Source organism: Lithobates pipiens, unplaced genomic scaffold (assembly GCF_037356315.1).
Source record: "Lithobates pipiens isolate NorthernLeopardFrog02 unplaced genomic scaffold, aLitPip1_a1.2 Scaffold_19, whole genome shotgun sequence".
Taxonomy (NCBI): domain Eukaryota; kingdom Metazoa; phylum Chordata; class Amphibia; order Anura; family Ranidae; genus Lithobates; species Lithobates pipiens.
The window spans coordinates 291,950,721-291,976,148 of record NW_027507764.1 but is presented as its reverse complement, the minus strand read 5'-3'; the positions used below and the strand labels follow the sequence as shown (position 1 = coordinate 291,976,148).

The window sequence follows — 25,428 nt, the reverse complement described above, 5'->3', positions numbered from 1 at the left end:
CTCAGTGAACACTCAAATTTGCATTTAAATTATACACACAGTGACAAGTACAAATAAAATGTGAATATAGTCCATCCACCAAACAATATTAATAGTAGATATCCAGATTACAAAAAGTCCTTCTATAAATGCGTGAACAAATCTCCAGTGTTCAAATCTCTTTTTACAAGTGACTCCTTCACCACACCATCCGTGCTTGTGATCCCCCCTTCGTGAAAACACTGACCGACTGATAAGCCTTACACTCTCGTGTGAGGCCAAAAGAGCTTTCAAAAAACCTCTCAAGAGGTAGTTCAGACACCAGCACATCCGATTAGATCTTCTCCACTTAAGCACTTCAATGCGTATATATATACCTCAAAGAGAAATCAAAGAGGGAGACCCCAATAGTGTAATACTGCAATCACTTTTTAATGTTAAAAATCTCACTCTTTATGCACTCACATGAACTCAAAAAGGTTAAATCACTTCAAAAGGGTAAAAAGACTTGCTTCACATTTCCACTCCACAGCACTATTCTGAATACGTCGGGGCATTGGTGGTCACAGCGGACTCATTAGATAAGGTGCTGGATCGCTTAATCTCACCCCTCCTCGTGCGTCTTCGAAAAGGGCGCCTTCAAGCTAGATGATTCAGTCCTCTTAGTCCTAGACCTCCTTCCCAGCTCCGTGTATGTCAGCTCAATATTCACCAGATAGCCACGCCCCCGACATGTTTCGTCATATCAGACTTAATCATGGGATTGGCTATCTGGTCTAGCATCCCACCTTATATTTCCCCATCGTCCAATCAACTTTCTTCACTGTCCATCTCTCACACCCATATTAATGGAGTGTGTCCTGGCGTCCACAATACGTGCCGAAACCAGATCCCTGATCTGCGCATGCTCGAATCACAGCATTCGATGTCCCCCTTTTAAAAACTGGTATTCGGCATTAAATATTCGATATTAGAATTCGCTACGGTCTCCGGTGCGTGTGTCGAAATTTATTCGACCATAAAAGTTAAACACTATGTGTGTCGAACTCCATTCGACCTTAGATGTTACATTCGATATTATGTAGATTCCGCTCTGGTCTCAAATATTTACACAGGCTGCGTACTAATAGATCGCGCGTGCGCCGAGATCGAGACTTTGTGTCCCCATCTCCACAATATTCAAGTGTTGGATTCCGTGTCCCCACACGCCATCACCAAGAAATGTAGGACCATTAACGCGCTCCCACTGGTAATGTCACTCCCCATCAGTAGTGTCTCTCCATCTAAGCGAGCGGTATCTTTCTACATTGTACACTGTACTCAGTCGACTACTATTGCACTTACATAAATCACATCTATTCAATGTGCCTATACATAGTGTGTAATCCAGTATATTCACAACTACATACTGGTACATTACTCTGCCGCCGTGTCACCAATGCGCCAACGTTTACAATGATGATTATCATACATCTTAAATTAACCAATTGGTTCACGTATTCATTACTATACTAGAGCATTCCAAATACAAATCTAATTGAATCAAAATAATAAAAAAATATATATATCTAAAGCAACATCTATGGTGCAGATAAATAAAAACATAACTCAAAATAAAAAATACTAAAATAACGTTAAAAAAAATTCTATTACTACTGTCTTAAAAAGAGACATAATTGGCACCCTCATAGTATTCTCAGACCCCCCCCCCCCATCAATAACTTCACATCTGTCTAAAGGTGTAAACTCATATAAAAAATTAGATAAAAAATTATAGATCAATAATTGGTAACCTCAGGTACACTTCCATCTCAGAGTTTCAACCTCCCCTCTGTAACCCTTGAGACAACATTGAACCCCAACAACTATTTCAGGATTTTTCCTACTTACAAATCCAGGGAGCTTATTTCCCTTACTTAAAAAACAATGTCACTATCCATGATTACTTGACTAAAAGTCACTAATGTAGCAGTTTAGGTCCAGTTCTATGTTCATACCCCTTGGATGAAGGCTCTTCAACGAGAAGATCCACCTGGTCTCCCTTTGCGACAAATCTCTAACTCGATTAGAGCCCCTCCAAGAGGGATGAACATGGTCTATTCCACAAAACTGTAGTAGACTCGGATTCTGTTGATGGTATTCTCTAAAATGTAGTGATATGCTATGATACTGATAACCCTTTCGGATATTAGTCAAATGTTCAGAGATTCGTACTCTCAATAATCTCTTTGTGCGTCCTACATACAGTAAATTACAGGGGCACCATAGTAGGTACACGACATGTGACATATTGCACGTCATAAATTCATTGATATCAAATGCTTCTCCCTCACTGTTAGTTATTGAGGTAATTCCCCTGTTTACCTGATGTACAGTTCTACAGCAAATACATCTCCTACATGCATAAAATCCTTTCAGTTCACCCGAAATGGTTAGTCGCTTAGGGGGGTCCAGGATCTTTTTTACAACCCTATCCCCAATATTGGGCGTCCGTCTATAAATGAACCCCGGGGTTTTGGGTACCAAGCCCCCCAGATGTTTGTTCCTCCCCAGACTATGCCAGTGTGTCTTGAAAATTTGCTCTACCTCTCTAAACTGATGATGGAAATTAGATAAGAATCTTAATTGATGTTGTGCCCCCCCTCCTTCCTTTCTCCTCCCCTCCAGGCAAGTTTCCCTTGGAATATTCGCAACCGTCCCAATAGTTTCATCCAAGGCGGTTTCTTTATATCCTTTCTGTATGAACCTCTCTTTCAAGATTTGGGATTGGGCTACAAAATCTTCTTTAGTTGTACAGTTCCCGCGAACCCTTAAAAATTGTCCCTTAGGGATATTTCTAATCCAGGATGGGTGATGTCCGCTCTTAGTTGTTAAATAGCTGTTACGATCTGTGCTTTTAAAATACACTGTCGTATTAAATCTGTCATCCTTTCTCTCTATCAGGAGATCAAGGAAGTTTACCATAGTAGAGCTAATATTGAACTCCAACTTAATATCATTAGAGTTGGAGTTCAATCTCTCCAAAAAGTTTAAAACCGACGCCTTTGTTCCCCCCCATATGAAAAACAGATCGTCTATAAATCTGCGATAAAAAATTAACTGTGGGTAATCGATTCCAAACACATATCTATCCTCCCACTCGGCCATGAATAGGTTGGCGAGGCTAGGGGCATATTTGGCCCCCATTGCCACGCCAACCCTCTGGGCATAGAAGGTCCCATCAAACCAGAAGTAGCTGTGGGTCATGCAAAACTCTAATGCCTGGCCCACAAACACCTTCCGGGCATGTGGGATATCCTCCCTCCTGCTCATGGCCCAGTTGAGTGCTAGCAGGGCATCTTGGTGCTGAATAATAGTGTATAAACTAGCTACGTCAGCCGTAACCAAATACACTTCCGTAGACGAGGGGATGGAGATCTCATTGAGGGATTTTAACAAATCTGTTGTATCCCTCAAATACGCTCTCGTGTTTTTTACACTAGGTTGGAGTGATCTATCTAGATATTCTCCCAATCTGGAGGTGACTGATCCTATCCCATTCACAATAGGACGTGGTGGGGGAGTCACCACGTCCTTGTGAATTTTGGGCAAAGTGTAGATCACCGGTATCCTGCAGGCGCTGGGGACCAAATATTTATTTTCTTTTATATTGTGTACTCCCTTTCCATATCCCCACTCCACCAAAGCCTCTAATTGATTCTTATATTCATCTGTAGGGTCTAAATTTAGCTTTTTATAGGTGGTGGTGTCCCCCAACAGCTCCTCCAACTGGTCGTTATAAAATGACCTGTCGAGGATCACCACCCCTCCCCCTTTATCCGCCGGGCGTATGATAATATCATTCTTTTCTTCTAGGGATTTGATCCCCTCTTTAATATACCTTGGGTTCACACCCTTACTTACGGGGAGTTTTTCTAAATCATTCAACACTAAATTTTTAAAAACCTCTACAAAATGATTACCAGCTAGCTGCGGGTTGAATAATGACCGATTCCTCAGTCCACTATCCGTTTGACTACTAGGGTTATTAATCCCCAATTTCGGGGTATTGGGGTGCATCAGAAAATGTTTCTTAATATTTAAGGTCCGAATATATTTGTGTATATCTATGTATACATCAAACTTATTCATACTCTGTCGTGGAGCGCATTTAAGTCCCATGTTCAGAATATTCAATTCCTTCTTGTTCAATGTCACCTTGCTTAAATTAAAAATGCCATTATCTAAGTGTCCCTCAGTCTCTTTCTTGGATTGTTTCCTCCGCCCTGCCCTACATCCCCTCCTCCTCTCCTCATTGAACCTCCTTGTTGGATAGGCCCATTTCTCTGTCTATTGTGTATTACTGGAGTATGTCCTCTCGGGGTTGTCCCTCCCCCTCTTCCCCCTCTCCCCCTCTGATTTAAAAAAGGGGGAGGGGGAAGAGTCCGAGGTGGGAACCCAGATTCATTCATCCTTCTATTTCCATCATCATATGCCAAAGGCATGAACCTATTATGTAATGGTATCAAATTACCCCTTTCCCGGTTACCATCATACCCATATTCCTGTCCCCATCTTTGATTACTTTGGGGTGCAAATTGTACTGGGTAGAGATTCCTATCCCCATAGGGTGGTGGATAGTCATAGTAGTTCACTTGATAATCATTTCCCCTTTCCCTTGGGGGTGGTCTAGATGAGTAATAGTCACCATAGGAATTTACTCTACCCTGTTGTGTGTTATTGTACCCTTGGCTGGGGGTCTGAGTTAGGGGGGTTTTCTTGTTATTAATCTTACCCTTTCCTTCCTCTCCTTTACTCCCATACTTTGAATTGCTGTTTTCCTTTATTGGGGGTTCATTACCTCCGGTAGATCCTTGAATCTCTATAGCCTTCCCTACATTTAACTGCCAGGCATAAATTTTATTGTTTTAAAAATCAGTTACATCTCTATTATATTTCTTAACCTTCTTTTTTTGAATATCTTTATCCCATTTTTCCAATTTTTTCTTCATTGTCTCATTAAACTCCCTCACTTGGTTGTTGTCTCCCAGAGGTTCCAATTTTATTTTCATTTGTTCAATCTGTTCCTTTAATTTAGCCAATTTTATCTCTTTCCTTTTTAAAACTAAAGCTTGTAGCTCCATACCCATTTTATTAAAAAAAGTGAGCCATTCATCCATAAAAGGCTGGTCATTTAGACCATCTTGTGGACACACTTCCCATCTCAGACTCCTGAAAATGAGACCCTCTTTTAAATATTGTTCAAATGTGAGTACATCCCACCAGGTTTTAACCTGTTTCTCTAGCAGATGGTCTAAAGTTTTCAAAAGACCTGTGATGTCTTCCTCCTCCTCCATCATTTCATGGTTATTGGAGAAAATATTAGCCGGATTAATCTGCCGTGAGGCTAGGTAATTTATAGCCTCCATCCCTCCACTCGTGAGTGTGAGAAACAACAACCCCCCTCAAGCTGCTCGTGATTATCTTAAGACCCCTTTCACACCAGGGCGTTTTTCAGGCGCTATAGCGTTAGAAATAGCGCCTGAAAAACGCCCTAAAGAAGCTGCACCATTGTCTGTAGTGTGAAAGCCCTGAGGGCTTTCACATTACAGCGGTGCGCTGGCAGGACGTCAGAGAAAAGTCCTGCCAGCAGCTTCTTTGGAGCGGTGAAGGAGCGGTGTGTTTACCGCTCCTCCACCACTGCTGCCCATTGAAATCAATGGGGCAGCGCTGTAATGCCGCCGGCAAAACGCCGCTATTGCGGGGTATTGCCGGCAGTTTTAACCCTTTCCCGGCCTCTAGCGGGGGGTAAAAGCGCCCCGCTAGCGGCCGAAATGCGCCGCAAATATGGCGGTAAAACGCTGCTAAACATAGCGGCATTTTACCGCCGCCGCTATCAGCGGTGTGGTGTGAAAGCAGTCTTAATGCTATATATTTCTAAAGATACACAAACCACGATCCCTTTACCTAGTGTGGAATTGGAAATTGGAAAAATGGGATAAAGATATTCAAAAAAAGAAGGTTAAGAAATATAATAGAGATGTAACTGATTTTTAAAACAATAAAATGTATGCCTGGCAGTTAAATGTAGGGAAGGCTATAGAGATTCAAGGATCTACCGGAGGTAATGAACCCCCAATAAAGGAAAACAGCAATTCAAAGTATGGGAGTAAAGGAGAGGAAGGAAAGGGTAAGATTAATAACAAGAAAACCCCCCTAACTCAGACCCCCAGCCAAGGGTACAATAACACACAACAGGGTAGAGTAAATTCCTATGGTGACTATTACTCACCTAGACCACCCCCAAGGGAAAGGGGAAATGATTATCAAGTGAACTACTATGACTATCCACCACCCTATGGGGATAGGAATCTCTACCCAGTACAATTTGCACCCCAAAGTAATCAAAGATGGGGACAGGAATATGGGTATGATGGTAACCGGGAAAGGGGTAATTTGATACCATTACATAATAGGTTCATGCCTTTGGCATATGATGATGGAAATAGAAGGATGAATGAATCTGGGTTCCCACCTCGGACTCTTCCCCCTCCCCCTTTTTTAAATCAGAGGGGGAGAGGGGGAAGAGGGGGAGGGACAACCCCGAGAGGACATACTCCAGTAATACCCAATGGACAGAGAAATGGGCCTATCCAACAAGGAGGTTCAATGGGGAGAGGAGGAGGGGATGTAGGGCAGGACGGAGGAAACAATCCAAGAAAGAGACTGAGGGACACTTAGATAATGGCATTTTTAATTTAAGCAAGGTGACATTGAACAAGAAGGAATTGAATATTCTGAACATGGGACTTAAATGCGCTCCACGACAGAGTATGAATAAGTTTGATGTATACATAGATATACACAAATATATTCGGACCTTAAATATTAAGAAACATTTTCTGATGCACCCCAATACCCCGAAATTGGGGATTAATAACCCTAGTAGTCAAACGGATAGTGGACTGAGGAATCGGTCATTATTCAACCCGCAGCTAGCTGGTAATCATTTTGTAGAGGTTTTTAAAAATTTTGTGTTGAATGATTTAGAAAAACTCCCCGTAAGTAAGGGTGTGAACCCAAGGTATATTAAAGAGGGGATCAAATCCCTAGAAGAAAAGAATGATATTATCATACGCCCGGCGGATAAAGGGGGAGGGGTGGTGATCCTCGACAGGTCATTTTATAACGACCAGTTGGAGGAGCTGTTGGGGGACACCACCACCTATAAAAAGCTAAATTTAGACCCTACAGATGAATATAAGAATCAATTAGAGGCTTTGGTGGAGTGGGGATATGGAAAGGGAGTACACAATATAAAAGAAAATAAATATTTGGTCCCCAGCGCCTGCAGGATACTGGTGATCTACACTTTGCCCAAAATTCACAAGGACGTGGTGACTCCCCCACCACGTCCTATTGTGAATGGGATAGGATCAGTCACCTCCAGATTGGGAGAATATCTAGATAGATCACTCCAACCTAGTGTAAAAAACACGAGAGCGTATTTGAGGGATACAACAGATTTGTTAAAATCCCTCAATGAGATCTCCATCCCCTCGTCTACGGAAGTGTATTTGGTTATGGCTGACGTAGCTAGTTTATACACTATTATTCAGCACCAAGATGCCCTGCTAGCACTCAACTGGGCCATGAGCAGGAGGGAGGATATCCCACATGCCCGGAAGGTGTTTGTGGGCCAGGCATTAGAGTTTTGCATGACCCACAGCTACTTCTGGTTTGATGGGACCTTCTATGCCCAGAGGGTTGGCGTGGCAATGGGGGCCAAATATGCCCCTAGCCTCGCCAACCTATTCATGGCCGAGTGGGAGGATAGATATGTGTTTGGAATCGATTGCCCACAGTTAATTTTTTATCGCAGATTTATAGACGATCTGTTTTTCATATGGGGGGGAACAAAGGCGTCGGTTTTAAACTTTTTGGAGAGATTGAACTCCAACTCTAATGATATTAAGTTGGAGTTCAATATTAGCTCTACTATGGTAAACTTCCTTGATCTCCTGATAGAGAGAAAGGATGACAGATTTAATACGACAGTGTATTTTAAAAGCACAGATCGTAACAGCTATTTAACAACTAAGAGCGGACATCACCCATCCTGGATTAGAAATATCCCTAAGGGACAATTTTTAAGGGTTCGCGGGAACTGTACAACTAAAGAAGATTTTGTAGCCCAATCCCAAATCTTGAAAGAGAGGTTCATACAGAAAGGATATAAAGAAACCGCCTTGGATGAAACTATTGGGACGGTTGCGAATATTCCAAGGGAAACTTGCCTGGAGGGGAGGAGAAAGGAAGGAGGGGGGGGCACAACATCAATTAAGATTCTTATCTAATTTCCATCATCAGTTTAGAGAGGTAGAGCAAATTTTCAAGACACACTGGCATAGTCTGGGGAGGGACAAACATCTGGGGGGCTTGGTACCCAAAACCCCGGGGTTCATTTATAGACGGGCGCCCAATATTGGGGATAGGGTTGTAAAAAAGATCCTGGACCCCCCTAAGCGACTAACCATTTCGGGTGAACTGAAAGGATTTTATGCATGTAGGAGATGTATTTGCTGTAGAACTGTACATCAGGTAAACAGGGGAATTACCTCAATAACTAACAGTGAGGGAGAAGCATTTGATATCAATGAATTTATGACGTGCAATATGTTACATGTCGTGTACCTACTATGGTGCCCCTGTAATTTACTGTATGTAGGACGCACAAAGAGATTATTGAGAGTACGAATCTCTGAACATTTGACTAATATCCGAAAGAGTTTTCAGTATCATAGCGTATCACTAAATTTTAGAGAATACCATCAACAGAATCCGAGTCTACTACAGTTTTGTGGAATAGACCATGTTCATCCCTCTTGGAGGGGCTCTAATCGAGTTAGAGATTTGTCGCAAAGGGAGACCAGGTGGATCTTCTCGTTGAAGAGCCTTCATCCAAGGGGTATGAACATAGAACTGGACCTAAACTGCTACATTAGTGACTTTTAGTCAAGTAATCATGGATAGTGACATTGTTTTTTAAGTAAGGGAAATAAGCTCCCTGGATTTGTAAGTAGGAAAAATCCTGAAATAGTTGTTGGGGTTCAATGTTGTCTCAAGGGTTATAGAGGGGAGGTTGAAACTCTGAGATGGAAGTGTACCTGGGGTTACCAATTATTGATCTATAATTTTTTATATGAGTTTACACCTTTAGACAGATGTGAAGTTATTGATGGGGGGGATCTGAGAATACTATGAGGGTGCCAATTATGTCTCTTTTTAAGACAGTAGTAATATAAAAAAAATTTAACGTTATTTTAGTATTTTTTATTTTGAGTTATGTTTTTATTTATCTGCACCATAGATGTTGCTTTAGATATGTATATATATTTTTTTATTATTTTGATTCAATTAGATTTGTATTTGGAATGCTCTAGTATAGTAATGAATACGTGAACCAATTGGTTAATTTAAGATGTATGATAATCATCATTGTAAACGCTGGCGCATTGGTGACACGGCGGCAGAGTAATGTACCAGTATGTAGTTGTGAATATACTGGATTACACACTATGTATAGGCACATTGAATAGATGTGATTTATGTAAGTGCAAAAGTAGTCGACTGAGTACAGTGTACAATGTAGAAAGATACCGCTCGCTTAGATGGAGAGACACTACTGATGGGGAGTGACATTACCAGTGGGAGCGCGTTAATGGTCCTACATTTCTTGGTGATGGCATGTGGGGACACGGAATCCAACACTTGAATATTGTGGAGATGGGGACACAAAGTCTCGAACTCGGCGCACGCGCGATCTATTAGTACGCAGCCTGTGTAAATATTTGAGACCAGAGCGGAATCTACATAATATCGAATGTAACATCTAAGGTCGAATGGAGTTCGACACACATAGTGTTTAACTTTTATGGTCGAATAAATTTCGACACACGCACCGGAGACCGTAGCGAATTCTAATATCGAATATTTAATGCCGAATACCAGTTTTTGAAAGGGGGACATCGAAAGCTGTGATTCGAGAATGCGCAGATCAGGGATCTGGTTTCGGCGCGTATTGTGGACGCCAGGACACACTCCATTAATATGGGTGTGAGAGATGGACAGTGAAGAAAGTTGATTGGACGATGGGGAAATATAAGGTGGGATGCTAGACCAGATAGCCAATCCCATGATTAAGTCTGATATGACGAAACATGTCGGGGGCGTGGCTATCTGGTGAATATTGAGCTGACATACACGGAGCTGGGAAGGAGGTCTAGGACTAAGAGGACTGAATCATCTAGCTTGAAGGCGCCCTTTTCGAACGGACCTGCTGTGTGGGACCAGGCGGGACGCACGAGGAGGGGTGAGATTAAGCGATCCAGCACCTTATCTAATGAGTCCGCTGTGACCACCAATGCCCCGACGTATTCAGAATAGTGCTGTGGAGTGGAAATGTGAAGCAAGTCTTTTTACCCTTTTGAAGTGATTTAACCTTTTTGAGTTCATGTGAGTGCATAAAGAGTGAGATTTTTAACATTAAAAAGTGATTGCAGTATTACACTATTGGGGTCTCCCTCTTTGATTTCTCTTTGAGGTATATATATATGCATTGAAGTGCTTAAGTGGAGAAGATCTAATCGGATGTGCTGGTGTCTGAACTACCTCTTGAGAGGTTTTTTGAAAGCTCTTTTGGCCTCACACGAGAGTGTAAGGCTTATCAGTCGGTGAGTGTTTTCACGAAGGGGGGATCACAAGCACGGATGGTGTGGTGAAGGAGTCACTTGTAAAAAGAGATTTGAACACTGGAGATTTGTTCACGCATTTATAGAAGGACTTTTTGTAATCTGGATATCTACTATTAATATTGTTTGGTGGATGGACTATATTCACATTTTATTTGTACTTGTCACTGTGTGTATAATTTAAATGCAAATTTGAGTGTTCACTGAGTGATAATGATCTATGTAATGTTTTTTTTGTAATTTACAACACATTTTTTGATTCAGATAGGATCACTTAGGAGGTGAGGTAGCGTTTACTGAAAGGTAACACAGGTAACAGCGCCACGTGCAACCAATTAGTTAATTGAAGTTTCAGAATTAGTTTGTATGCACCTTTATATATTTGCTAGTTAATAATTGTCCATGTATACTGTTCTGCCAAACTACTGCTTACTTTCATTGATGGGATTTTAAATTCATTGATGGGATTGCCTAGAGGTGCCCAAAAAGGTAATATGAAAGCCCAGAATAAAATGAATAAGGACACAGGAGGAGAAACAACGTTGGACTTCATCCAGCTCCTACATAAAGTGTGAGGTACCTATAGAAGAGGGGGGGGGTGACTGTGAGAATACCAACAGATTAAGCCCCAGTTATAATCTTGTAGATGGCAAGCATATCTACAAAAGCTTACTTTGATGAGATGATACACAGTAATACAGCATTCCGCTAGGTGTACAGAGAAGTTGCTTCCTCATATGAAGGGTAGTCTGGGAGGTCTACAAGAGGCCTCTATTGTCCCCAGCTGGGGTATCTAAGGGGAAAAGAACAAGCCATCATTACAAAATATGAAAATAAAAAAAAAGAAAGAAAAAATATATCTCACAGTCCAACAATGGAAAAAAGCATTGTATATCTTTTTGGTTAAGTTACCTGTAGGCAGAGGGTTATCTGGGAGGTATCTGGGTATCTAGGTGTCTGGGTGTTGAAGAGCAGCTGTCATCCACTGGCCAGCAGATGCATTTATATGCTACTAGACCTATTGGAGGGTCCGAATCATATGGGGGCAGGGGGGTGGGGCTAAACCCCGCCCCCTTTCCTATATGAGCTGGAGGCACTGGTTTCGGATGGGCCCGCCGCATGGTCCACCTCCTAAACAAAGCTGGTGTAGGAAGCCCATTTCCTCTCTAGGGACCCCCAACTAAATAAAGAAAATCAGTCCACTCGTGTTTCCTGGAGACCATAAGCCTTTATCTGACTCAACTCGGCCATCTCTATTTGAGCTGATCAGATTTCCAGTTTCCTGCTTATGGGAAGTAACAGTGGCACATGTCCTACCTCTGCTTACAGGCTTAGGGCCTTTGTCCCGTGTGAAGGCATCATTATACTTGTTTATGAGGTCTGCACCAAGCTAATTCAAATCTTTTGCCTACCGTGGTTTGAACACACTTCAAAACCACTGCAGGTTTGATTTTGAGTGCCCTACTTTCTAAATCCTTTGCCTTACTTGCAGTGTCTTCCAAACACTTGGCCGCCACTGTAAGCTGCTCCTTTAGTAAACCTCTTTCTAATTCTGCCATTTTCCTCTTGTCAGATTCAATATGTAGAGCATACAGGAAGTGCAAACCAAACAGCTCGCATCTTTCCCTTACTGAACCCAAAACGTTTGAGGCAAAAATATGAGGGAAGATTAGAGACTCCATCACCACAAGCTCTGTTCAAAGGAGAAGCATACCTAGCAGCAAGCTCCTTTGCAACAGATATTTCACTGGCTGTCTCTGGCCCAGATAGGCAGGGTGCATGCCTTCCCCTCCTGGACTTTAGAAACCTCTGCAGCCTTACTCTTCCTAAACAGTGTATGCAGTCTAGTCTAAGGAAGCCAAGGAAGCTTAGACCTTTGTAGTGTATTGATAACTTTACTAAACAAAAAAGTGTCACATATAGCTGCAGAAAACACACTTCAAAGCATAACAAAAACTGCCTACAACATGCTCAAGCTGACTATCTCAAGCTGATCTCAAAAACTAGTCTGACTGTTTCATTTGCATATCAATAGGGCAGTGATGGCGAACCTTGGCACTTCTGATGTTTTGGAACTACATTTCCCATGATGCTCATGCACTCTGCAGTGTAGTTGAGGATCATGGGAAATGTAGTTCCAAAACATCTGGAGTGCCAAGGTTCGCCATCACTGCAATAGGGGGAGCCTAGCTTCTAAAACAGTGCATGGTCTTAAAATCTAACAATTAACAAATAAATATGCTATAAAATCACCCAAAAATATCCATAGCAACACAGTTCCCTAAGCACAAAAGGTTCCTGGTGGTACAGCTTGGAATCAGAAGGCAGCCTGCATATGGGAAATAAAAGGGAGACCATAAAGTGAATCTATAAGCTGCTACAAAGTGTAAACATCTAATGATACTGATTCAGTGCAGGCACTTTGTCTTGGAAGTGCTTGTCTATTACTTCAAATTACTTCTTATGTGAGGACTCTAAATTTCAGGTTCAAAATGAACCTTTAGCCTCAACTTTTCTCCAAGTCAGTACTTATCACCCCCCCCCCCCCCAACTTGCTTTTTAAAGGAAATTTTTCTTGATGATAATATAGCTGTCCTGATATAGTGGACTTTCCCTTTAACCACTTAAGGCACTTAAACCCCCTTCCTAACTAGACCAATTTTTAGCTTTCGGTGCTCTCAAATTTTGAATGACAATTACTCAGTCATGCAACACTGTACCTATATGACATTTTTGTCCTTTTTTGTCCTTTTTTCACACAAATAGAGCTTTCTTTTGGTGGTGTTTAAGCTGGGTTTTTTGCACTATCAAATAAAAAAGACTGAACATTCTTTAACCACTTCAGCCCTGGAAGGATTTACCCCCTTCCTCACCAGAGCACTTTTTGCGATTCGCCACTGTGATGCTTTAACCAACAATTGCGCGGTTCTGAAACGCTGTGCCCAAACAAAATTAACGTATTTTTTTCCCACAAATAGAGCTTTCTTTCGGTGGTATTTGATCCCCTCTTCGGTTTTCATTTTTTGCGTTATAAACAAAAAAAGAGCGACAATTTTGAAAAAAATACTTTTTTTATATTTTGCTATAATAAATATCCCCAAAAATATATAAAAATATTTTTTTTCCTCAGTTTAAGCCGATAGGTATCCTTCTACATATTTTTGGTAAAAAAATATCACAATAAGCGTATATTGATTGGTTTGCACAAAAGTTATAGCGTCTACAAATAGGGGATAATTTTATGGCATTTTTATTATTATTATTTTTTATTAGTAATGGCTGCAATCTGCAATTTCTATCAGGACTGCGACATTATGGCAGACACATCAGACAATTTTGACATATTTCGGGACCATTGTCATTTATACAGCAATCAGTGCTATAAAAATGCATTGATTGCTGTGTACATGACACTGGCAGTGAAGGGGTTAACCACTAGGGGCGATGAAGGGGTTAAGTGTTTCTTAGGGAGTGATTCTAACTGTGGGGGTGGGGCTACAACACACATGACAGGGATCACTGCTCTCGATGACTGAGAGCAGTGATCCTTGTCCTGTCACTTGGCACAATGGGAAAATGCTTTGTTTACACCCAGCGGACATCGAATCCGTGCAAGCCGCGGTCATGGTCACGGCGAACACAGCAGAGTGGCCCTTCTTAAAGGGGACGTACCTGTACACCCTTTTGCTCACCAGTGCCATTCTGCCAATGTATATTGGCGTGCGCTGGTCGGGAAGCAGTTAAACAAATTAATTTTTCTTTGTTTCTTATTTTTTTTGCAATTTAGTAATTTTTCTGAATAAATTTTGGCCAAAATTTATATTGCTACATATCTTTGGTAAAAATAACCCAAATTGGTGTATATTGTTTGGTCTTTGTGAACATTATAGAGTCTATTCTTTGCAAAATCAAGATTTTTTTTTTCACAAAATTGTCATATTATCAGGTTATTTGTCACGCACAGCAGAAGCATGCCACAAATTACACCCCAAAACACAATATGCTACTCCTCCTGAGTACGGAGCTACCACATGTGGGAGACTTTTACACAGCATGGCCACATACAGAGGCCCAACATTGAGGGAGCACCTTCAGGCATTCTAGGAGCATAAACTACACATTTAATTTCTTGACTACCATTTACACTTTTGAAAGCCCTGGAGCACCAGGACACTGCAAATGACCCAAAAATTACCCAATTTTGGAAAGAAAACACTCCAACGTATAATCTGAGGCATAATGTGTCTTTTAAGCATTTTTGGAAAATGGAGAAAGAAAATAAAAACACATTTTTTTTTTTTTACACAAAGTTGTCCATTTATACAACATTTCTAACACATAGCATGTGCATACTAAAAATTACACCCCAAAATAGATTCTATCAAGAAGAGAAGAAAAGATTGATCGCACACTTGAATCCAAAAGATGCTGTAGAAATGTCTTTATTGTTATGAGCCAGACAAAATTGCAGTGATGACCAGTTGACGCGTTTCACATGAAAAGAACTGTGCTTGTTCACAACAATTGAAATGCTCACAATACAAGCTATTTAAAGGCGTATACCAAATCAAACACCTAACACAAAACACCTGTACTTAAAGAGCAATCAACACAAAACTTCACCGACAAAAAAAATTCTTAAATGCTAAAACATCTGATCATAAAATGGTCAAAACAAAAAATAGATAATGTAAACATGTAAGCAAGAAATTTATTAAAAACAAAAAATAGAAAAATGACCGAAAAAAACATGTATATATACCAATATAAATCACATATCTCACAGTGTAACAGATTAAGCCTAATTGTGTGATTTCATTTTTATTATTACAGACTTCTTAAAAACTGTTCAAGGATAAGAGGAAACAATGAGATGCTAAACCATATACATGATAGAAAGAATGTGCATTACATATGACAATCAACCATGTCCACATATATATAAATCATGTGGAGACAAAATATTGTGTATATAAGCGCATATACATCACAAATATTCCACACAGAACCACCCTAAAAAGCATCCAATATTTATCGAATTTAGCTTTCTATTAAGATCACTTATGGAATCAAAGGGAGTGTTCTTAACACTCAAATGGAGGAAAAATTACTAGTAATGAGTGATAGCCAACTCAAAGTTCATCCCAAATGGAATGCATGTCTTGAAATAAAAAATCCAAAAAACTTCTCTTTTACAGAAAAGTCTAAAGACATTGCCCCCTGCTTGGGTGTATGAACCTTATCTATGATTTGCACACCAACAGCCGATGTATTGCCTTCATGAAATGTATTAAAATGTTTGGCTACATTGGTGGAGAGTTTCTTCTCTATGTTATATATATGTTCCTGGAACCTGAGTCCTCTTGTGGTATGACCAATGTCCTGTACATTACAGATGTTACATGTAATGATATATATTACATAACTGGTGTTGCAGTTGTAAAAATATGTTAATTTATGTTGTTTACCATTAAAGTATGAACATACAACATTCCCCTTAGTAATTTTTCCTCCATTTGAGTGTTGAGAACACTCCCTTTGATTTCATAAGTGTTTTTAATAGAAAGTTAAATTTGATCAATATTGGATGCTTTCTAGGGTGGTTCTGTGTGGAATATTTGAGATATATATGCATTTATATACACAATATTTTGTCTCCACATGATTTTTATATATGTGGATATGGTTGATTGTCATATGTATGCACATTCTTTCCATCATGTATATGGTTTAGCACAGGGCTTGACAAATTTGCTTGGAATCTAGGAGCCAGCTAAAAAAGTTAGGAGCCAGGTCCGTAACGGCAATCCGGACCTGTCCCTGGCCTGACATGGAGACGAGTGAGGGGAAGATAGCGTGGCCCCTCCCACCTGTCTCCAAGTCATTGTCCATAGCTCTTAGGGGGACATTTTATTTATTTTATTTTTTTCAAATGACAATTTTTTTTTTTAATTGCATTTTAGTGTAAATATGAGATCTGAGGTCTCTCTGACCCCAGATCGCATATTTAAGAGGACCTGTCATGCTTTTTTCTATTACAAGGGATTTTTACATTTCTTGTAATAGGAATAAAAGTGAAAATTTTTTTTTTAAAAGAACAGTGAAAAAATAAAAAGTTAAAATAAGAAAAACATTTTTTTTAAATGCGCCCTGTCCCGCCAAGCTTGCGTGCAGAAACGAACGCATACGTGAGTAGCACCCGCCTTGGAAAGCAGTGTTCAAACCACACGTGAGGTATCGCTGTGATCGGTAGAGCGAGAGCAATAATTCTAGCCCTAGACCTCCTCTGTGACTCAAAACATGCAACCTGTAGATTTTTTTAAACATCGCTTATGGAGATTTTAAAGGGTAAAAGTTTGTCGCCATTCCAAGAGCGGACGCAATTTTGAAGCGTGACATGTTGGGTATCAATTTATTCGGCGTAACATTATTTTTCACAATAAAAAAAAATTGGGCTAACTTTACTGTTTTATTGTTTTAATTAAATAAAAAAAAATTCCCCAAAAACGTGCGCTTGTAAGTCCGCTGCACAAATACGGTGTGACAGACAGTATTGCAATGACCACCATTTTATTCTCTAGGTTGTTAGAATAAAAATATATATAATGTTTAGGAGTTCTAAGTAAAGGGGAGGAGATGGGCGGGCAGTGAAAGCTCCATTAGCATTGCTGGCTGTCATACCAACAGCCACCACTAGAGGGCGCCAGATTCCAGAAGGAAACATAGGACGGCAGAAGGCCTCAAAGCCGCGGCCTCAATTACCGGCCGGCGGCGGCGCGGCCCAACGCGATCACTCCGGGGGGGTGCACAGAGACAGGATACCCCCAGCTGTGCTGCCTGTGCTGCCCCAGGAGCAAGGTCGCTAATTCTAGTCGCAAATGCGACCTGGCGCCCGGGGTTTTTCGAGCCCTGGTTTAGCATCTCATTGTTTCCTCTCATCCTTGAACAGTTTTTACACTGTGATATATGTAATTTATATTGGTATAACCAATATATATTGGTATATGGTGAACAAGCATGGTTCTTTTTCATGTGAAACGCATCAACTGATCATCACTGTGATTTTGTCTGGCTCATGACAATAAAGAAATTTCTACAGCATCTTTTGGATTCAAGTGTGCAATCTTTCTTCTCTTCTTGATATTGCTTACGGTGATGAGTCGGGATTAGCACCTTGGAACGGGTGTGTTCATTTTTTGCCTAAAGCGATGTGTGCACCCTTGTTCTGTTACCAACATAGATTCTCCTACTCCGCCTGAGTACGGCAATACCACATGTGGGAAACTTTTCCACAGCCAGGACACACACAGTGGCCCAACATGCAGGGAGCACTGTCAGGTCAGGGGCATACATTTCAAATCTAATTTGACTACTTATTACACTTTTGTGAGGCACTGTAGTGGCATGGATGTGGCATGGATGAGAACTGATGTGGCATGGATGAGCATGAATGGGATATATGAGCCATGGATTGGGATGGCTGAGCATGGTTGAGCCATAAATGTGGATGACCGAGTAAGGATGGGATGATTGAGCATGAATGAGTATGGCTGGGTATGGTTAAGTTTGGCTGAGTACGGATGGGTATGACTGAGTATGGCTGGCTACGACTGAGTATGGCTGGATACGGCTGGGTATGGCTGAGTACGGCTGGGTATGGCTGGGTATGGCTGAGTATGGCTGGGTATAGCTGATTATGGCTGGGTATGGCTGAGTATGGCTGGGTATGACTGAGTATGGCTGAGTATGGATGGGGGTGGATGGATGGATGAGTATTGCTGACTATGGATGGCTGAGCATGGACTGATGTATGGATAAGTAATGGCCCTGTGCCATTAAAATGTAGTGGAACATAGTACCAGAAGGCCAAGCCTTTATGTAAGTTTGCACAGAAATCCAGACTCAGTGTATGACTTGGACCTGGAACTAAGTTACCCTTCAGACATACACGAACTAATCTAAAGATAAGCATAGGCATTTGCATATATCAAAGGTCTCTTGCACTTTTGTAATTTACACAATTTATTTCAAGATCTGACAGGTTTGCTTTAGGCATTCTGATGCATAAGCAACATTAAAACAGCAATGTGTAGCATAAAAGACATTGGCACTAGAAAATGAACGGATTGCAATCAGTAGAAGGTTTATGTCCTAGCAACTTATAGCTCAGGCTTTGAGCAGTGTTAAATAACATTTTTTTAACAGCCAAAATAAAGCTACTGAGAGTTATAAAGTGCAGGATTATACGTTGGACGATTTCTACCATCCACATTTTGGATGATTTCCACCAGAGCTTCAGCTTCAACTTCCGGTTTAAGAGGTCGTGTGCTTCATTTCGAAGGCTACCTATTCTGTATTTTCTGCCTGATTGACCCACTGCTGCTGGCATGTGTGTCCACACCATTCGGTAATGGTATTTACCCTCTAAATTGGGCCGAGGATGCACTATCCCGGGTGATCCAATTGTGGCTTTTTGGGTTTCTTCATGTACCTTCTCCCTTTTATTGGACCATATCTTGGATCCCTCCTCGCCAAGTGTGCCTGTTCTAATATATTGTGGCATTAATATACCATTATATGAACTTTATTCACCATCTAATTATTTGCATTTTCACTTTTTGCACTTCTGCACTTGGCACTTTAAGCAATGTGGTTTAATTATTGCATTTTATTATATATTTTGCACTTGATTTATATGCCAATATCTCATTCTAGCGCTACGTCATTATTACCATCTGTTTTAATTTGTCAAATTTTTTGTTAGCTGCTTAGATTTATGTTTCAGGTTAGCGCAGTAATCTCACCCCACTCATACATACTTGTAACAGCCCATAGTGCCCCTACTCTTTCCTAATGCCAGGCCCTTCTGATCACACACTCCTAGTGGCCACTGAGCCAATCCATCATAATATTAGACAAGCAAGAATGCATGTGGGGATCAGGCAAGCTCCAAGACTATAAAGAAGTGATTAAGTGTTGCCTGATCAGAAATGTTGACATGTTGGAGTGAGGGTACTGAAAACGACTACAGATAGGTGCAGCATCTAGCTCTTTATCTGTCAACAGATTTTTTTTTTGCTTTGTGTTATATTTTATCCAGTAGTGGAATCACTTTAAGATCTGGTTACAAAAGTAGCTGAATATGTTACCCAATGCATTGCTTATGACCCCCACCAAAAAACTGCTTTTTATCGATAGTATCATTCTTGTGCTCTTCCCTGCTATAAGTGGCAAGTTCCTCTTTTGACAGTACTGTGAAAAGAAAAAAGGCCCTAATGGGCTCAGAGTGCTGCTCTCCCTCTTAAGTGCCACTGTAAAAGAGATCACATCAGATAGACAGATTCATATATTTATACTTGCTGTATATTAATTACTGCAAATGGACTTAGTAAATAAATAACTGGATTAAATTTAGCATTTGCCAGATTTTCCACTATTCAAAACTTTCACTTAAAATTATTCTTTCTTGGAGGGATGCTTATGAAAACCTGTGCACAGGGTGAACTGCAGTAACACTTGGATCGCTTCAGTTGACAGAAAAATGTCAAAAATGATGAAAAATTAATATTTGCAATTGTTATTAGTTTCTCTTATAAGGTAACATCAACTTATATTTTTAATTCAGGTCATACTGGACAAAGGAACACAAATCTGTTGATAGTAGGTTATGTTGAGTTAGCATTTTTTCCAATTGATTACATTTTGGTATATAAGATATGAAGTGTTTTGATTTATGCCAACAATCAAACACAATTAAAAGCAAATAAAAACAGCATCATTTGCTGATTGTTAGCTGAGCACTTTTCTGTACCATAAATTGTCTGTGTCTTTGTTTTGGCAGGTTAATAAAGATGTCTAGTCCTTATATGAATAACCTTATTATCCTTGGAGGAATGCTTTCCTATGCATCTATATTTCTGTTTGGCCTTGATGGATCATTTGTATCAGCAAAAACATTTGAGACTTTATGCACTGTAAGTAATTCTCTGGCTGCTGTTTTTATACCTTTTTCACCTTTATGAAATTGTAGCGTCAGTAGGGGCTCTATAATACTATGAATCATATAGTGTGTTGTGATAATGATGCTTGGCATTCTTTTTAGCGTAGTTGAACAAACATTTTTACTTAGTTAAGCATTTATGAACGGGAAAAAACACAGACTCAAGGATTAAATTCTAAACAAGCTTCTGTTACATCTCAGTCTCTCTTCTTTTGGAGGATCATTTTAAAGTAAAACAATTACGGTATGTGAATTTTCTCTTTAAAGTAGCAAAAGCCAAAATATGAAATATATCTGTATGTAATTTGTGTAAAGAAAAATTACACAATAAACCTACAAAATGTGCAAGCAGAAGCACTAGATGTTAGAACAAAAAATTGTACTACATGAAATTATATCCTCAGTTTTTAGGTGCTTTCGGCAGCTAATTTAATCACTTAATGAGAACTGTTGGGTAAACAGTTCGGCCCAAGCATCCAACGAAGGGTCTGGTATGGACTGGGGGGGACCCCACTCCATTTTTTTCTTTTTTCTTTTCAATAGCAATTTCATTTTTGCTGCAGCATGTTCTATGCATGCTGCAAGTGCGCCACTTTACAGGCAGACTAAGGGGATGCCCCCACCGTCACTATATAACACATTTTTTATTGTTGCACTTTAACTGCTTGCCGACCAGCCGCCGTATAAGCAGGTTGGCTCTCCTGTGCGAATTGCCGCAGCTGTACGTCGGCTCGCTCAGGTGCAGTTGTGAGCGCATGCCCGCAGGTCGAGCAGACTCAATGATCACCTAGTACAGAGGCAGAATGGGGATTTGCCTTTGTAAACAAGGGGAATTCCCATTCTGAGAGGGGACAAGATAGAGATCTACTGTTCCCAGTCATCAGGAACAGGGATTTCTGTCATGTCCCTGGCAGCCTACCCCCCCTCCCCCCCACAGTTAGAACAACCCCCCCCCCCCACAGGGAACACGGTTAACCCCCTGATTTTTACATTGATCAGGGCATTTTTATAGCACTGGTCAATGTAATAATGTCACTGGTCCCCAAAAAGTGTCATTTGGGGTCAGATTTGTCCGCCGCAATGTCACAGTTCCACAAAGGAAAAAAAATCACATATCGCCACCATTACTAATAAAAACAATAAAAATAAGGAAAAGTCCCTAAATCTATCCCATAGTTTGTAGACGCGATAACTTTTGCGCAATCCAATCAACATACGCCTATTGGAATTTTTTTTACCAACAATATTTAGAAGAATATATGGATATGTATTGACCATGTCTTTAGGCAGCTAGAGTCACCAGCTGATGTATGCAGGTAGCCCATTCATGTCTATGGGAAGGCAGCGGCTAAATGAACACAGCTGCTTGTCCCAATTTGGAAGCCATGCGGGTGCAGGAGTACAGAATACAGCTTATAGACACAGTCCATTCATGGACTATGGGTGTAATTTCCCCATCTAAATGAGACCCAACTCTTGGGTCTCATTTAGTGTATTTGAACAATGAATGCATTATAGGCAGGGAAACCACCCTTGTTTCTGGCATCTTAAAAAGTAGTAGTAGATACGGTGGGTCACACACAGTCAGCAAAAACCACTTGATTATAAATTGTTCATCCTCTTCTATTTCATTGCAGGGGAAAATTACAAAATTGTCTCATTTGTGGGTAGTTACTCACCACTATGTTCCAATGTCGTTTAGGACAAGAGAAAATTTTTTGTGACTTTCCATGATATTGAGATACAGGATCCCCTAAGTTGATCAATCAGCAAGAGTACATTCAGCCTGCTCATACATGGTTCGAATCTCGGCCGGTCCCTGGTGACCCAGTTAAGATTTAAACTGTCTATGGTGGCATAAGTTTAAAGAGGAGAGGATATGGAAATGCTTCTTAAAAAGAGGGAAGAATTCTGGATTCACAAATTAACTACATTGCATCCACTTGGTTTGAATCGTGATTTTGATTTATATATATATTTTTTTGAACAGGATTGATTCATGTATTTGTTTTGTGTTTTTCTTTGCTTTTGAATGCCTATACGCCTGAAATGAGAGATTACAAAGTAGTATACCTATCTCTTTTCAAAGATTTTTGTCTATGGTAACACCATTGCTCTGAATTGACTGAAGTCCATTCACATTTGGTGTTTCATGATTGCAGGCTCAGATCGCATTGCAATCACAAAACACATGTTCGGTTGCCATTCATTTTCAATAGAACCTAAAATGTGGTGCAGGAGCTTCTTTTAGGTGACTAGCTTCTTGCATTGTGGGTTGCCATGATTGCTGAGCAATTTGTTGTGTTATAATCACAGCAAAACTGTACAATGTTCAGGTACCATTGAAAATGAATGGCACTCGAATATGCGTTTTGCAATTGCATTGCGATTTGAGATCAGGGGCAGAATCTCAGAGATTTTGTCTCAGATCCCAAAATGCCATATGTGAATGGAGTCTTAATAAATTGTTTATTATTGCAGATCTTACTAGTACATATGTGAGCACTGATGTATCAGTATGTATCCATCTTTCTTGGCCTGATGCAGGCCTTGTTGCCTGAAACCGTAGCCAAATTGTAACATCTTTGTCTGATGGACATTTAAATAAATTTTTCTGTGTGCTTCAATCCCTGACTTTTGGATTTTTGCATGCATGAACTATAGTTGTAGGTGCTGTCTATCCTTGTATATATATATATATATATATATATATATATATATATATATATATATATATATATATATATATATACACAGTATAGTCAAGGGTTAGCTCAAAAAGGATTTTTTTTTTTATCTGACTTGTAGCCAGTTTTATTTTAAAAGGTTGCATAGAAATAAAACAAAGAAAAGCAGAAAATAAATTCTTGCCATCCAGGCACTAACTAAACATATGCAGGTCCCTAACTCACAGGTGATGGGCTTCTCCCAGTCACCCACAAAATAACGATAATGCAAACCTTTTCTCTCACAAAAGCAAACTTCATATAAGCAGCTCTCTCAGGTTTGTGGCTTCCTGAGTCCCAGACCAAGAGCAATTCTTTGCCCCAGTCTTGCTTTATTTATACTACCTGTTGGCCACTGACAAGGTTTCAGTTATGGGTATCTCAGGGGACATCTTTTTTTGGAGTGTTGACACTGTATAGTAAAGTCTCTGTCCTTCCAAGGTTTCAAGAGATTAACATGCTATATTTGTTCTGGTTTCCTTTTTCCTGGCTGGTAACTTTGTAGTTTACTTCCCCTACTTTTTCCATAATTTCAAAAGGGACCTTGCCACTTTACTCTTAACTGTGGGGACTAGCACCAGCACTCTATCACCATTGTTGAAGGTTCAGGTCTTGGCACCCCAATTATAAACCCTTCTCTGAGCCTCCTGGTGCAAGCGGCATGACAGGGCAATCCTATCTTGCATCAATGAGATATGCTCAATGACGATTCTTTAACCATTTCCATACCGCCGCACGCCGATATGCATCCTCAATTTGAAGTGGAATGTTGTTGTTATGGCAGCAGCTAGTTGCCATAACCCCAGTATCCTCTTCTTTGGTCGGCGGTACGCTTTCCGATAAGAGTGGTCTCTGCAGTGGTTTCACTGCGAGATCACTTTTCCCGGTGGCGGGAGAGGGAACCCCCCTCCCGCAATGCTCCGGTGCCCTCTGCAGCTTACCGGAGCCGTCGGCAGGGGCAGAGGTCGATTGGATCTTCACCCTTGCTGGGCATGGGGGCGAGTGAGGGGAAGATAGCCCCCACCCATCTCCATAACATTGCAGGGCAGAAGCTACGTCAAAACATCACTTCTACCCATAGCTTAAAGGTCCATTTTTTTTTTAAATGACAATTTTTTTTTATTGCATTTTAGTGTATATATGAGATCTGAGGTATTTTTGACCCCAGATCTCATATTTAAGAGGTTCTGTCATGCTTTTTTCTATTACAAGGGATGTTTACATTCCTTGTTATAGGAAAAAAAAGTGACACGATTAAAAAACAAAAAACAAAAAAATTTAAATAAAAAATAAAAAGGTAAAATAAATAAGAATTTTTTTTTTTAAAATTCGCACCATCCTGCCGATCTCGCATGCAGAAGCAAATGCATACATGAGTATCGCCCACATATGAAAATGGTGTTCAAACCACACATGTGAGGAATCATAGTGATCAATAGAGCAAGAGAAATAATTCTAGCCCTAGACCTCCTCTGTAACTTAAAACATTCAACCTGTAGAGTTTTTTAAATGTCACATATGGAGATTTTTAAGGGTAGAAGTTTGTCACCATTCCACAAGCAGGCGCAATTTTGAAGTGTGAGATGTTGGGTATCAATTTACTCGGCATAACATTATCTTTCACAATATAAAAAAAATTGTGCTAACTTTACTGTTTTCTTTTTTTTTTGTATTTATCGCTGCGCAAATATGGTGTAAAAAATATATATGTATATAAGTAATTGTATAGCAAAAAAAATGTTTTTAACTTTTAATTTATTTTACTTTTTATTTTTACCCTGTCCATTGCTCAGATCAAATGCCTAGACCAAAGCTATTGGCTACCTTGCCTGAACGTAGTCCTGTCCTAACTAAATAACGTCATCACGTTAAAAACTATCGTATTTTCCGACAACTTTGTCCTACCGTGTGTATGCAACAACAGTTTCGGACAAAATTCGTCGGACAAAATCCGACGGATTTTGTTGTTGGAATGTCCGACCATGTGTACAAG

The 25,428-nt window shown here is 40.2% G+C and overlaps 1 protein-coding gene across 2 annotated transcripts in view; it reads left to right on the top strand.

Annotated features, from left to right (window-relative positions):
- GABBR2 (gamma-aminobutyric acid type B receptor subunit 2) overlaps positions 1-25,428 on the top strand; it is a 984,619-nt gene that overhangs the window by 687,832 nt on the left and 271,359 nt on the right. For both annotated transcript variants that reach the window (XM_077492007.1, XM_077492008.1), the window contains exon 11: positions 20,551-20,683. In XM_077492007.1, the coding sequence (XP_077348133.1) occupies positions 20,551-20,683 (133 nt within the window). The remainder of the gene's footprint in view (positions 1-20,550; positions 20,684-25,428) is intronic.